This window comes from Caretta caretta, chromosome 4 (genome assembly GCF_965140235.1).
Source record: "Caretta caretta isolate rCarCar2 chromosome 4, rCarCar1.hap1, whole genome shotgun sequence".
In the NCBI taxonomy this organism is placed as follows: domain Eukaryota; kingdom Metazoa; phylum Chordata; order Testudines; family Cheloniidae; genus Caretta; species Caretta caretta.
In genome coordinates, this window is record NC_134209.1 from 20,227,018 (window position 1) to 20,241,147 (window position 14,130).

Sequence of the window (14,130 nt, forward strand, 5' to 3'; positions counted from 1 at the left end):
TAAGTCACCACTTTGTGGCACCTGACTCCAACAGAAAACATCTCCTCTATTTCAGAAACTGACAAACTCTCTCTCTTTAACTCCATGTATTTTCATGACATTTGGGAAGGGTTTTCGGGATGTGTTAGCAAAACTGGACAAAACTAAAAAAATATATTTTAAATTCAAGATATTCGTTATAGTCAATAACCATAAATTCATAGAAGAGTAGGATTGGAAGAGACCTCAGGAGGTCATCTAGTCGAACCCCCTGCTCACAGTAGGACCAAGCCCAACTAAATCATCCCAGCCAGGGCTTTGTCAAGCCGGGCCTTAAAAACCTCTAAGGAAGGAGATTCCACCACCTCCCTAGGTAACGCATTCCAGTGCTTCACTACCTGCCTAGTGAAATAGTGTTTCCTAATATCCAAGCTAGACCTCCCCCACTGCAACTTGAGATCATTGCTCCTTGTTCTGTCATCTGCTACCATTGAGAACAGTCTAGAGCCATCCTCTTTGGAACCCCCTTTCAGGTAGTTGAAAGCAGCTATCAAATCCCCCCTCATTCTTCTCTTCTGCAGGCTAAACAATCCCAGCTCCCTCAGCCTCTCCTCATAAGTCATGTGTTCCAGCCCCGTAATCATTTTTGTTGCCCTCCGCTGGACTCTCTCCAATTTGACCACATCCTTTCTGTAGTGGGGGGCCCAAAACTGGATGTAATATTCCAGATGTGACCTCACCAATGCCGAATAGAGGGGAATAATCTTCCCTTGATCTGCTGGCAATGCTCCTGCTAATGAAGCCCAATATGCCATTAGCTTTCTTGGCAACAAGGACATACTGCTGACTCATATCCAGCTTCTCATCCACTGTAATCCCCAGGTCCTTTTCTGCAGAACTGCCGCTTAGCCAGTCGGTCCCCAGCCTGTAGCAGTGCATGGGATTCTTGCGTCCTAAGTACAGGACTCTGCACTTGTCCTTATTGAACCTCATCAGATTTCTTTTGGCCCAATCCTCCAATTTGTCTAGGTCACTCTGGACCCAATCCCTACCCTCCAGTGTATCTACCTCTCCCCCCAGTTTAGTGTCACCTGCAAACTTGCTGAGGGTGCAACCCACCCCATCATCCAGATCATTAATGAAGATGATGAACAAAACCGCCCCAGGACAGACCCCTGAGATACTCCGCTTGATACTGGCTACCAACTAGACATCAAGTCGTTGACCACTACGCGTTGAGCCCGACGATCTAGCCAGCTTTTTATCCACCTTATAGTCCATTCATCCAATCCATACATTTTTAAATGGCAGCCAATAATACTGTGGGAGACCGTATCAAAAGCCTTGCTAAACTCAAGATATAACACATCCACCACTTTCCGCATATCCACAGAGCCAGATATCTCATCATAGAAGGCAATCAGGTTGGTCAGGCATGACTTGCCCTTGGTGAATCCACGTTGACTGTTCCTGATCACCTTCCTCTCCTCCAAGTGCTTCAAAATGGATTCCTTGAGTACCTGCTCCATGATTTTTCTGGGGACTGAGATGAGGCTGACTGGCCTGTAGTTCCCCAGATTCTCTTCTTCCCTTTTTTAAAGACGGGCACTATATTTGCCTTTTTCCAATCATTGGGGACCTCCCCCGATTGCCACAAGTTTTCAAACATAATGGCTTATTGCTCTGCAATCACATCAGCCAACTCCCTCAGCACCCTCGGATGCATTGCATCTGATCCCATGGACTTGTGCATGTCCAGCTTCTCTAAATAGTCCTTAACCTGTTCTTTCACCACTGAGGGCTGCTCACCTCCTCCCCATGCTGTGCTTCCCAGTGCAGCAGTCTGGGAGCTGACCTTGTCTGTGAAGACAGAGGCAAAAAAAGCATTGAGTACATTAGCTTTTTCCACATCATCTGTCACTAGGTTGCCTCCCCCATTCAGTAAGGGTCCCACACTTTCCCTGACCTTCTTGTTGCTAACATACCTGAAGAAACCCTTCTTGTTACCCTTCACATCTCTTGCTAGCTGCAACTCTTGTTACCCTTCACATCCCTTGCTAGCTGCAACTCCAATTGTGTTTTGGCCTTCCTGATTACACCCTTGCATGCTTGAGCAATAATTTTATATTCCTCCCTAGTCATCTGTCCAAGTTTCCACTTCTTATAAGCTTCCTTTTTGCGTTTAAGTTCACCGAAGATTTCACAGTTAAGCCAAGCTGGTCACCTGCCATATTTGCTATTCTTTCTGCATATCAGGATGATTTGTTCCTGCGCCCTCAATAAGGCTTCTTTAAAATACAGCCAGCTCTCCTGGACTCCTTTCCCCCTCATATTCGCCTCTCAGGCGATCCTGCCCATCAATTCCCTGAGGGAGTCAAAGTTTGTTTTTCTGAAGTCCTGGGTCTGTATTCTGCTGCTCTCCTTTCTTCCTTTTGTCAGGATGCTGAACTCAACCATCTCATGGTCACTGCTGCCCAGGTTGCCACCCACTTCTACTTCCCCCATCAATTCTTCCCTGTTTGTGAGCAGCAGGTCAAGAGGAGCACGGCCCATAGTTGGTTCCTCCATCACTTGCACCAGGAAATTGTCCCCAACACTCTCTGTATTGCCCAGCAGATGTCAGGGTGATTGAAGTAACAAGCAGGTTTTTCTGAGCTTTAATCAGCTCGGTTCACAACATCTGGTAGGTGCTAAATATGAAACAAGTCTGTTGATTTCAAGGCTTTGAGGTGTTACCATTTACTGATGGATCTTTGGAATAACACACATCACTTACACACAGTTATGCACAATTTTCACTTGATAAAAATGCTCAGTTTTGATTTTTGTTACCAGTTTACCGTACCTTTATCAGCAGTCCTCCTTATTTTAGGGATGGTAAATTTTTTCAAAGGATTTGTTTCTACACCAACAGCTGTCATGCATGGTGGCTTCTCATTTGATCTTATTTGTTTCTGCACTTTAATTCTATTAGTTTCTGTCATTTCCATCTTGTCGCCAGCCTAAAACAGTAATGAAAGCCGTAAGTAACCACCTAAGAAACAGTCCATTGATATTTCTGCTTTTCTGCTCAACTCTATCTATGTTGTCATCTCATCCTCCCAGCTGTACTGTGTGCTCAGCGAGGCATCAAACTGTACCTACTTAGCAGCCAACTAGGGTATCACTTTCTATCCAGAAGTCCCTAACTTTACTAAGTTCCTCCGACGCTATATCCTTATGCTTTCTGGGAAATAGAGGACCAAGAACTGTACAAGTTTAATTAATCTCCATGTCACTAGTCCCAGCCCCATTTGTCTGTCCTGTCATCCTGTTGCATCCTGTCTGTCATGTTGTAAATTATAACATCTCTGGGGCAACAACTCTCTTCCTTCCTGCGTGTTTGTCCAGCACCTAGCACAATGAGACCCTGATCCGCTAAGGGAGTACCTAGGCACGATCACACTACAATTAATATGTTATTAATAGCCAACTGATAGCCAACCTCCTCCTCTAAGAAAATTCTGAAAACCCTTCTGTTTAGAAACATTTCTGCTAGTGTATCATACAGCACTTTATTTTCACATTTTTAAAGTATGATTACATACACTGTACAAAGGATCTTTGTCAGTTAGGATTTTACATGTCTCCGTGGCTGGTGAGGTAAGAATTCCCTATGAGATTATTCGCCCAAAAGGAGTTGTATTTATCTTATCACACATCTTTGTTTCTCTCTTGCTGGAAAAACTTTTAAACAGAAGTTTACATGGCCAGGTGACTGTTCTTCTGTAATGTCTAAGAGTTTTGCTCGTGCAGACTTAATGAGCTAGCTCATCACCAGAAAGTCTTTGAAGAAACAAAACAAAACACATATGCTCCTTGCAGGAGTACATTCAAACAAGAAAGGAAGGGACAGTGTTACGAAAGATTTAAGACATCTTTATCCGAAAGATTTATTTGCTGATCTTATAATTTGAGGTTAGTAGTTGTATCTCTACCTTTTCCCTCATCATATAAATTTGCGTTTTGGCCTTTTGGAGACCAGTATTTTTGCTGTCAGCCACTTTGAATTTTTTAAGAAATTTTTATTTAAGTTTATCTTTATTGGGTGCACTAGAAAGAACTGAATAAATATAGCTTTCACACCTTTTAATTTTTAGAGGGAAAATGTCCCTTTTACCCATTTATTGTACAAAGTCTGAATAACAGAAGATTAAAGGAGATGTGTTAAAATGCATTTTTAGAGAAAAATAATTTTAACAATACATTTCTAAATAAAGTTACTACATTTGCAAAAATTTTAGTAATGACAAAATACAGTGTTAATACATACATGATAGCAGACATTTTTAAAGAAAAATATTTCATATGCAGTTAGTCCATTTTAAATAAAGCCTTAAGGTCAAAGGAGAAGCATTTAATGCATATATAGAATCATTCATTTTTATAAAAAATATTATTTCAGGCATTTACTGTATTTTTAAAGTCATTACATAGTTTACAAAATATTAGTAACAGCAGAATAAAGAAGTGTTAATATATATAACAGCAGGTTAGACAAACACCTATCAGGAATAGTCTAGATAATACTTAGTCCTGTTGGGGCTGGGAGTCTCTATTTCTCCTGACTGACCCTCCTTAGTTTGTTCTCAGTCAGGGCAGTTCCTGGACCCCCACCTCCAAATAAGTCTGTCAACCCTACAATTTTATGGCTTGCAGTCAGCTTTAGTCTCCTGGCTGTTTTCTTGGTGGCAGCCTGATGCAGGACTGTCACCCCTTTGCTAGCCCAAGTTTTTCTGCCTCCCCTTCTGTATATTCTTCCCTTTATAGCAGGCCTTGTTTTCTCTAGTGGTTGCAGCTGTGAGTGCAGGCTTCCATGATTGGCAGCACTGACAGCTGCGTGGGGGTGTGATCAAGCTACTTGCTTATAAACAGGAAAGGCTCTTCTGCCCCAGCTGTCTGTGTTCTGTATGGGGTTGTAGACCCCATTATATATTCTTCCCTACAAGGCTGAGGTAGGGTCTTGGCTGGTATAGGCTACTTACCTAGACAGAAAATCAGAGTTAAGAAGCAAATTTCCTGCCTGTTGCTGTACCCAAAAGGTGACAGGTTCCATGGTATGGTTGTGGCGACAGGTAGTATCTCATGGTTCTCAGGTTTGTCTCTTTCATTGCATTTAGCCAGCACAAGAGAGCCTGACCAGTAACTAGTGTGAACTCATTTCCTAGGAGGTAGTATTGCAGACCCTCTATTTCCCATGTGACAGCCAAGCACTCTTTTTCGATCACTGAGTATATTTTTCAGGGGGAAGAGTTTCTCGCCCGATACAGGCTATCAGGTGTTCTTCTCCATTTATCTTTGGAGAAAAGACCACCCCTCGTCCTACCGCCTGTGTGTCTGTTTGTAATACAAATTACTTTTTGAAGTTCAGGCTATACAGCACTAAGCGTCTTCAGAGTATGGTCTTGAGTTTTTGAAAGGCACTTTTGCAGGTCCACAACACCTGTCTTGGGGTGGCATCCCTAGTTAAGTCAATAGCGGGAATGCTATGGTGGCAAAATGGGGTATGAACTGGCAGTAGTAGCCAGATAAGCCTAGGAAAGCATACACTTGCCTTTTGGTCATGGGGGCCTTGTATACCTGTAAGGCATGAACATTATCCACTAAGGGGCAGATTTGTCCTCCACTGATTCTGTCCCCCAGGTAACAGGCTTCATCCTTTCCTATTGCACATTTAGTGAGGTTTACCGTTAACCTGGCTTCTGTCAGTGACTGGAAAATGGTAGCTAGTTTGTCCAGATGGGAGTCCCAGTCCTTGCTATCGAGCAGGGTAGCCAAACTTACTTACCCTCGAAGCACATAAGACAATCTTCAGAAGTTTGAGAGTTGGGGTGTGCCTGCCAGGGCTCAGGGCTTCTGGCCTACGGGAGGCACCTGCTGGGGCTCAGGGCTTCAGCCCCACTCCTGCTGAAGCCTTGAGCCCTGGCAGGTACATCCCATGGGGCTGAAGCCCCGAGTCCCCCCCTCTCTGCTGGGCAGAAGCCCCTACTTCACCACCCTGCTGCAAGGAGGAGGTCCCGAGCTCCCCTCTGTCCAAGTCTGGTAGATAGGTGGCGGGGGGGGGGAGCTCGCGTGCCACACTTTAACTGTAAAAGAGCTGCATGCGGTTCACAAGCCACAGTTTGCCCCACCCCTGCTATAGATAACTACGTCATCCAAGTATGCTGCCGCATATTGACTGTGCTGTGGGAGTAATGGTCCAAACACGGAAAAGTAGCTGCTGTCCTGTGTAACCCAAAGGGCCTGGTGTTAAAATTATATAGGCCAAAGTGGTGTAGAAAAAGCCATTGTCTCCTGGGAAATCAGCCTTAAAGGGATCTGCCAATACCCCTTCGTCAAATCCAAAGTGGTGGTATATTAGGCTTCTCCCAGTTGGTCTAAGAGTTCATCCACTTATGCCATGGGAAACCCATCAAATTTAGAAACTGTGTTTGCTTTTCTGAAATCTATACAAAAACGTAGTGAGCCATCAGGCACTGGGACCAGTACAATACGATTCCTCCAGTCACTCTGGGATTCTTCTGTCATCCCGAGTTGTAACATGGTCCTGATCTTTCACGATGGCCCCTTCAACTTGTTGGGGATTGGTTGGAGCCTTTCCCATATTACTTTACTGGGTTCCGTATTAAGGCAGTGTTGTGCCAGGAACATCTTCCTGGGCAAAGCTGAGAATACCACCAAACTGCTAAAGTTTGCAGTTGCAGTGCCTATTCCTTTTGCTTATGGTTTAGGTTCTTTCTGAGCCTCCTTTTAAGCAGTCATGAACTTGGAGTTGGAGTTCTGGTTCCTCAAGATACAGTCTGATAAAAAGATTTCCCCTGGCTTTCTAGGGCTTCAGTAAATTTACATGGTAAATTTGTTTCTTTTTCTTCCCTGGTTGTCTGCTTACGTAGTCCACAGTCCTCTCTTTATCACCTCGTAAGGGCCCTGACCATTAACTTTGATTCCAAGCTTGGAAGAAGCAACAGGACAGGACAGCCTAGCTGAAAGACGCACATCCATACTCCTTTATTGTACTGTCATTGTTGTTGGTCCTGTGTTTTCTTGACATTTTCTCTAGAATATGCCCCTCCAGCCTCTCATGTAACTTTAAAACATACTGCACTATGTTTTCTGCCCTCAGAGCTTGACTTTCCCAGGTTTGCAATACCAGGTTGAGTATGCCCCTTTGTTGTTGTTTATATAGCAGTTTGAAGGGAGAAAAACCCTGTTGTGGTTGGGGCACTTATTTGATGACAAAGAGTAAGGCTGGGAGTAGTTGGCTCCAATGTCGGGGATCATTACCCCTGGGTAATGAATTTCTTGAGCATCATCTTAAGTGTCTGATTGAATCTTTCTACTTGGTTATCTATGGGTGGTACAGAGAAGCGCACAATAATTTGATTTTTAATAGTTCCCATACTTCTTTCATCAGCCAGAATGTGAAATTTGTCCCCTAGTCAGGACCCCTTCGGGAAACCCTACCCATGTGAAGACCTTCAGCAATTCATTAGCGATAGTCTTAGCATTCTTAGACCACAGTGGTATGGTTTTCGGGTGTCTGGTGGCATAGTTCATGATGACAAATACATGCTTATGTCCAGAGGCTCTCCTCTTGAGGGGGCCTATAATGTCAATTCATATTCTTTCAAAGGAAGCATCCACCAAAGAGAGGGGTACTAGTGGAGCCTGTGCAATTCCCTGAGGGGCTGTTAACTGGCATTCAGGTCATGATGCACATAAATTCTCAACTTCCTTAAAGACCCTGGCCAAAAGTACTAGGCCAGGATCCTATACTGTCTCTTGTGCTTCCCAAGATGTCCTGCACATGGGGACCATACCAACCTTGTCTCCCTTACTTCTGTGCTGCTGGTGGCACTGTCTTCAGAGCTGGACATCCAGCCAGCACCCGTTGCTCTCCAGCCACCGAGCTCTGAAGGCAGAGTGGAGAGCGGCAGCTGCTGGCTGGGCACTCAGTTCCGAAGGCCAGTAGCAGCAGAGAAGTAAGGGTGGCAATACCGCACCATGCCACCCCTGCTTTTGTGCTGCTGCTGGTGGCGGCGCTGCCGTCAGAGCTGGGCACCCGGCCAGCAGCTGCTGCTCTCCAGTTGCCCAGCTCTGAAGGCAGAGCAGAAGTAAAGGAGGCAATACCACAACCCCCCACAATATGCTTGTGACCCCCTTTTGGGCTGGGACCCCCAGTTTGAGAAACGCCACGTACTTTTGTATACTTTACCAAGCAGAAGGTGTTCTCTAACCACAGGACTTCCTGGGGAAATCACACTGGCATAGAATATTCAAATGGATCACACTTTCCAGAGTCTCACTGAGCAAAGCATTTCATGAATTTAATCCACTGATATTTAATTGACCCACATTTTCCTGAATACAGCGCTTCATTCGTTGTAACCTATGCAAATGTAAATTAGAGCCAAAATATCAGTCAAAAGGACCACGCATGTAGATTTCTTTCTTAGGCTTTTTACAAAACCTATGTAAATTTAGCAATTAGCTTTCCTTGTTTTTAGTTCTGTACCAGGAATCAAATTTCTTCTTTCTACATAACACTTTTAGCTTTTGGTCTTTACAAAATGGTAGACAGACCCTTAAAGGAAGACATGCCTAATCTTTATACCAATTTCTCTTATTCTATTTACTCAAAGTAATGTATATCTTCATAATCTTTTATATTTATTGAAAAGTAACTCCAGTTGATTTAGCTGCAAGGGGCCTGTTATTTTAAACTCTGTAACACCAGTTTACAGGATGTCATTTGTAAAGTGTGAAGATTTTGGGGGTCAGTATAATATCCCCATTATTTACAGAGGAATTTCACAATAAAAACATAAAAGTTTGAAAAGACAAGCTATAGTTTTGCAACTGCATGAAGGCAAGCGGTAAAGAATCCCACCTGACACTGTTATCTGAAGAACTATGTCCCCCCACAACACCCTCCTCCTCCTTTCTCCTAAACTGTCATCTTTTGCAGTTTTTTCAGCAAAAGAATATTTTACTCATAGCATTAAAATTAAATAAAATTAGACACGTTTAAAAACTATAATAGTCCCAGAATTTTAAAAATAACATTAAGCATGTGTTTTATATGTTACATTACACCCTAAATATCTGCCAAGAACAGGAAATTGTTAATTATTTAATTATGGAAATCAAGTAAATATATCATTCTGCAATAGAGAGACAGGCCCTTCAAACACCTCAAGTGTAGTAAAGTTTTGCCTAAACAAACTGCAGATTGTTCAAAATCCCCTGTAAAAATAATTTACACAGATACAGTTTATACTAGGTTCCTGGGGAATATTAATATCGTACAAAATCCTCATTTACAAAAGGATTTTTAAAAAATGTAAAAAGCCATGTGTGATGACGCTGCCTGTGGGAGCCAGCTGAGGTCACTCAATCAGGGTGAACTGCAAACAGAACGGGGCAGACAAACCCCAAACGCTGGTGGATATTCCAGTACTTAGATTTACCCAGCCAGCCCAAAACAGCTTCTATAGCACCTCCCCGGGTACTCAGAAGTCCAAATAATGCAGTCCCCTTAAAGTACCCAGCCTCAGGCTTCCATCCAGACACACAGGTCAAACATAGGATGATAAATTCTGAAAATCTCATTTCATCATAGAAAAGAAAAGGTTCTCCTGACCTCAAAGGACCAAACCCCAGACCCAGGTCAAATAATAACTTACATCTTAACCCAAATACACGCTCATGGTCAATTCTTGTTAACTAAACAAAATTTTTTTTAAAAAAGAAGAGAGCATTGGTTAAAAGATCAATACACACACAGACTTGAGTTCAATTCTTGAGGTTCAGATACATAGCAGAAATGAGCTTGCAGCTGCCAAAAGTCCTTTTAGAAATAGTCCATAAGTTATAGTCCAATGTCCATATGCAGGGTGACTCCAGTCAGTGACTGGGGATCTCAATCCCTATGGCTCAGGATTTCCCTGTCTTGAAACCCAAAGCAGATCTGAGTTGAAGAAGGATCGTGTCCCAAGGTCTTTATACATTTCCAGCAGCCTTTTGGCCTGAGAAAACAATAGGCTTGACTTTCCTTCTTCCAGACATCGCGGCAATTAGCACAGGATAATTTATCCATTAAACAGTTCAGACACAGGTTATCACAACCTTCAAAGAGACATAGACAATAATACTATTTCACTCAAGTATCTTCCTAAATACTAATACTCCTTTTTTTTTTTTTTTGGATCTTTGAATCAAAGCTATAGCACTAGACAAGACTTGTTTACTTACATCACAAGACCTGAGCAAACATCTACCCTTCTATCTCTAACAATGCAGGCTTGCATTTCAAAGCTCTATTCATTTACATATCTTCCTAACCAGGCTCTAAAGTTCAGCCATGAGTGAGGTCAGTCTGTGAGTTAATTAAGATTTCAGAGTAGCAGCCGTGTTAGTCTGTATCTGCAAAAAGAAAAGGAGAACTTGTGGCACCTTAGAGACTAACAAATTTATTTGAGCATAAGCTACGCTTTTGTGAGCTACATCTCACTATGAAGTGAGGTGTAGCTCACGAAAGCATAGCTTATGCTCATACTGAGATGTAGCTCATGAAAGCGTAGCTCATGCTCAAATAAATTTGTTAGTCTCTAAGGTGCCACAAGTCCTCCTTTTCTTTTTGAGCTAATTAACTCTTTCTGGCCCTGTCACCTTTCAATGAGATATTACATTACACTCATAACGTCACAACGTGTCATAGCTTTCTAAAGTTTCAAAGGGTCGAGATAAAATAAGGGCTTGTGAATATATAAAACCTACAAAAGCAAACAGTATACATATCTGAATATTAGATTCACAATAAAAACAATTTTAAAGAGACTAGCCAAGGCTTTCTAATTGTTTAAAGGACAGAGATAAGAATGCTGGCATATATTGCTCCCCTTCTTTTTTTGTCCCTATATTTAACTTTTATCTGAAAAAACATGATCCACCCTTCAAAGGAGCAGGCATGCAGATTCCTTTATTTACAAAATCTAAGTAAATTTAGTAGTTAGGCTTTTATCCGTTGAATTCTGGACCAGGATTAAATTTTCCTCTTTCTACGTAATTCCTTTAGCATCTCTCTTTAAAAAATGATAGACCCTTATGAAAGACATGCCTAACCTTTATATCCATTTCCCTTATTCCATTTACTCAAGGTAATGTATTTTTTCATAGTCTTTTATATTTACTATTAGCTTAAGCTGTATCAGAGGTGAAAGTAAGCCGGTACCCCCCGGTACTGCGTACCGGTAAGAGCCGGTGCGCCATACCGGGACCGGCTTTCCCAGACGGCAATTTAAAGCCCTGGGGTAGCGGCGGTGGGGCTGCGTTGGGGATTTAAAGGGCCCTGAGCTCCAGGCGCTGCTACCACCCCGGCCCTTTAAATCTCCACCTTAGCCCTGCTGCTGAAGCCCTGGGGTAGTGGTGGCGGGGCTCTGGCAGGGATTTAAAGAGCCCTGGAGCTCCAGCCCCACTACCGCCCCAGCCTTTTAAATCCCCGCCGCTGCTACCCAAGGGCTCGGGCAGCAGGACTCAGGCAGGGATTTAAAGGGCCCCGGAGCTCCAGCTGCCACTACCCCCCGGGGCCCTTTAAATCCCAGCCTGAGCCCTGCTGCCCGAGCCCTAGGGGGAGCAGCGGCAGGGTTCCAGAGGGGATTTAAAGGACTGGGGCGGAAACGGTGGCTGGAGCCCCGGGGCCCTTTAAATCCCCGACAGAGCCCGGCCACCGCTACCCCAGAGCTCGGGCAGCAGGGCTCAGGCAGGGATTTAAAGGGCTCGGGGCTTCGGCAGCCGCTACCCCAGGCCCTTTAAAGCTCTGCCAGAGCCACAGGGTAGCGGTGGCAGCTGGGAGCCCCCAGGACTCCTCAGTGATTTAAAGGGCCCAGGGCGCCACTGCGGTTGTGGCAGCTGGAGCCCTGGGCCCTTTAAATCGCCCCTGAGCCCCAGGGTTCCCAGCCGCCTCTGCAGCTGGTAGCTCAGGGGTGATTTAAAGGGCCCTGGGCTCCTAGCCACCACTAGCGCAGCTGGAGCCCTGGCCCTTTAAATCAAGATTTAAAGGGCCCGGGTATTTAAGGCCCTGCCTCTTCCGGTTAAGGCCACGCCTCTTCCAGTTGAGGCCACACCCCTTGCTCAGGACTCTGGCGTACCGGTAAGTCCTCTTTCACCCCTGAGCTGTATCAGAGGCACCTTAAATGTTGTAACATTTTAAAATGACAAAGTTTAAAAAGTTAACAAAAAAATAAACAAATACAAATAAAAAAAAGCACCAACATCCACTCTTTCCTTGTCTTTCCCAAAAGAATTAAGCATACGTTCATACCAAATTGTACACTATTTTATAAACTGCCTCAAGTATTCATTCAAGTTATTTTTGTTCTATAGATAAGTCATTCACACATGTTCATACTTGTTTTTCAGGATTATTTTATACCACACACACACAGCCTAACAAAGGAAATCTGTTGCCTGTCTGAAGTCAATGACGATCTGAGATTGTTGAACAACAAGCTCAATTGGATTTAATGAAAAATCAGAGATTAGTACAGCACTATACAGAATACAGAAAGAATAGATACATTACCACTCTTTATATAAGATGAAGAACTGGTTCTGTGTCCCTTTTTCATGGTAACTGTTGGGATGCATGGTTTCATTTCACAACTAAGTTCCAAAAATTCTGTCATTATATAGGGATTTTAGACAAAAGCACACATTTGCCAAGAATATTCTGCCAGAACCATATGTTATGATGTTGGGTTTTTAAATATACGTACATTCTCAATTTACCTGATTGATGTGTGAAGGCATAATTGTTTACAGATGAGAGGGCCAACATTCTTCAAGATAATATCTCTCAGTGGGTCCTTCTTCCCCCATAATCATTCTTCCCTTTGGGTCCCCAATAGGAAACATGTGCTGTAACAATCATCCCTCATCAATCTCCCAGGTTTATAAATGCTTACATATAATATATTTAAGAGAATGGTTCCAAGTATATCTGGAGTTTTATAGACATGGAGCTGCCACGGATTATGAGATACAGCCTAATGCATAGAATTCCTGAATAGGGTTACTTACAGGTTAAGAACCAGTATTCTGAGCCTTAGAATTGAACACACTCTTCGTTAATAACATAAAGATTCTAAAGAATATTTAATATATATAACTTAATCAAATATACAGAAAGAAAAGGACTAACAGGACTGATATTTACTAACCGGTACTAACAAATCTAATAGTGTAAAACTGGTTAATACATCCATGTATGAGATAAAATGCAGGCCTAGCTTAAACTATTTTATGTAAAAAGAGTTGATAAAACTTTTCACTACTTCTTCCACAAACTATACCTTTTTTGTTAAGATAAACCCGTCAGTATTTAAGGTATGGAATGTAGACTAACTAAATTAATTAAACTTGGATTTAATAAATAAATAAAATGGGAATGACATATTAGGGAAAATTATATTTTATTATCTGAGGGACAGTAGATGCGTTGCATATTAAGAAAATTTTGTTATGACACAGTGGCCAGACTTTTAAAGGTAACATGAAAAAACAGAGCATGAGGATAAGAGAGTTGGTCTGGATTTTTAGGGCCATTCTAACAAAAGTTTGAAATCTTTATTTAGAAGAACATTTTTGTATACATTCATTGTTAGTTGTCATGCATTAACAAGGGTAAACGTATGTCAAGTAAATAACAGTTACAAAGGCATCAGGAGGAATGAGTACCCATATTGGTCAAAATTGCAAGACCGGTCATTTCTGACTGAGATGAAAAACTCTGAAATATAACCAAAAACCTTCTTCCTACAGCCTTGGTGACAGTTTATAGGGTTACCTCAAAAAGCAACAAGAGCTTTTGTTTGTTAGTATTCCAAGACACACATTGGACCCTAAAAGAACAGCAGTGACTAAACATTAAACCTAAAAAGTATAGCCACAGCAGTGCAAGACTTCAAGCCCAAAGCTTTTATTTTCTTTTGATAAAAAGCCCCATTGTATAATAAAAATTCATCCTCTTTACTTTTGTAGCAATATTTTATGGAGCTATCAGCAAAACAAATACTTTTTTACATTTTATTTATCACGTTGAAGCAGCCCCAA

General features: G+C 42.5%; 1 protein-coding gene across 4 annotated transcripts in view; it reads right to left on the reverse strand.

Annotated features, from left to right (window-relative positions):
* Positions 1-14,130, reverse strand: part of TEX15 (testis expressed 15, meiosis and synapsis associated) — a 94,644-nt gene that overhangs the window by 64,178 nt on the left and 16,336 nt on the right. For all 4 annotated transcript variants that reach the window (XM_048849012.2, XM_048849008.2, XM_048849009.2 and 1 more), the window contains exon 2: positions 2,825-2,981. In XM_048849012.2, coding sequence (XP_048704969.2) covers positions 2,825-2,981 — 157 coding nt within the window. The remainder of the gene's footprint in view (positions 1-2,824; positions 2,982-14,130) is intronic.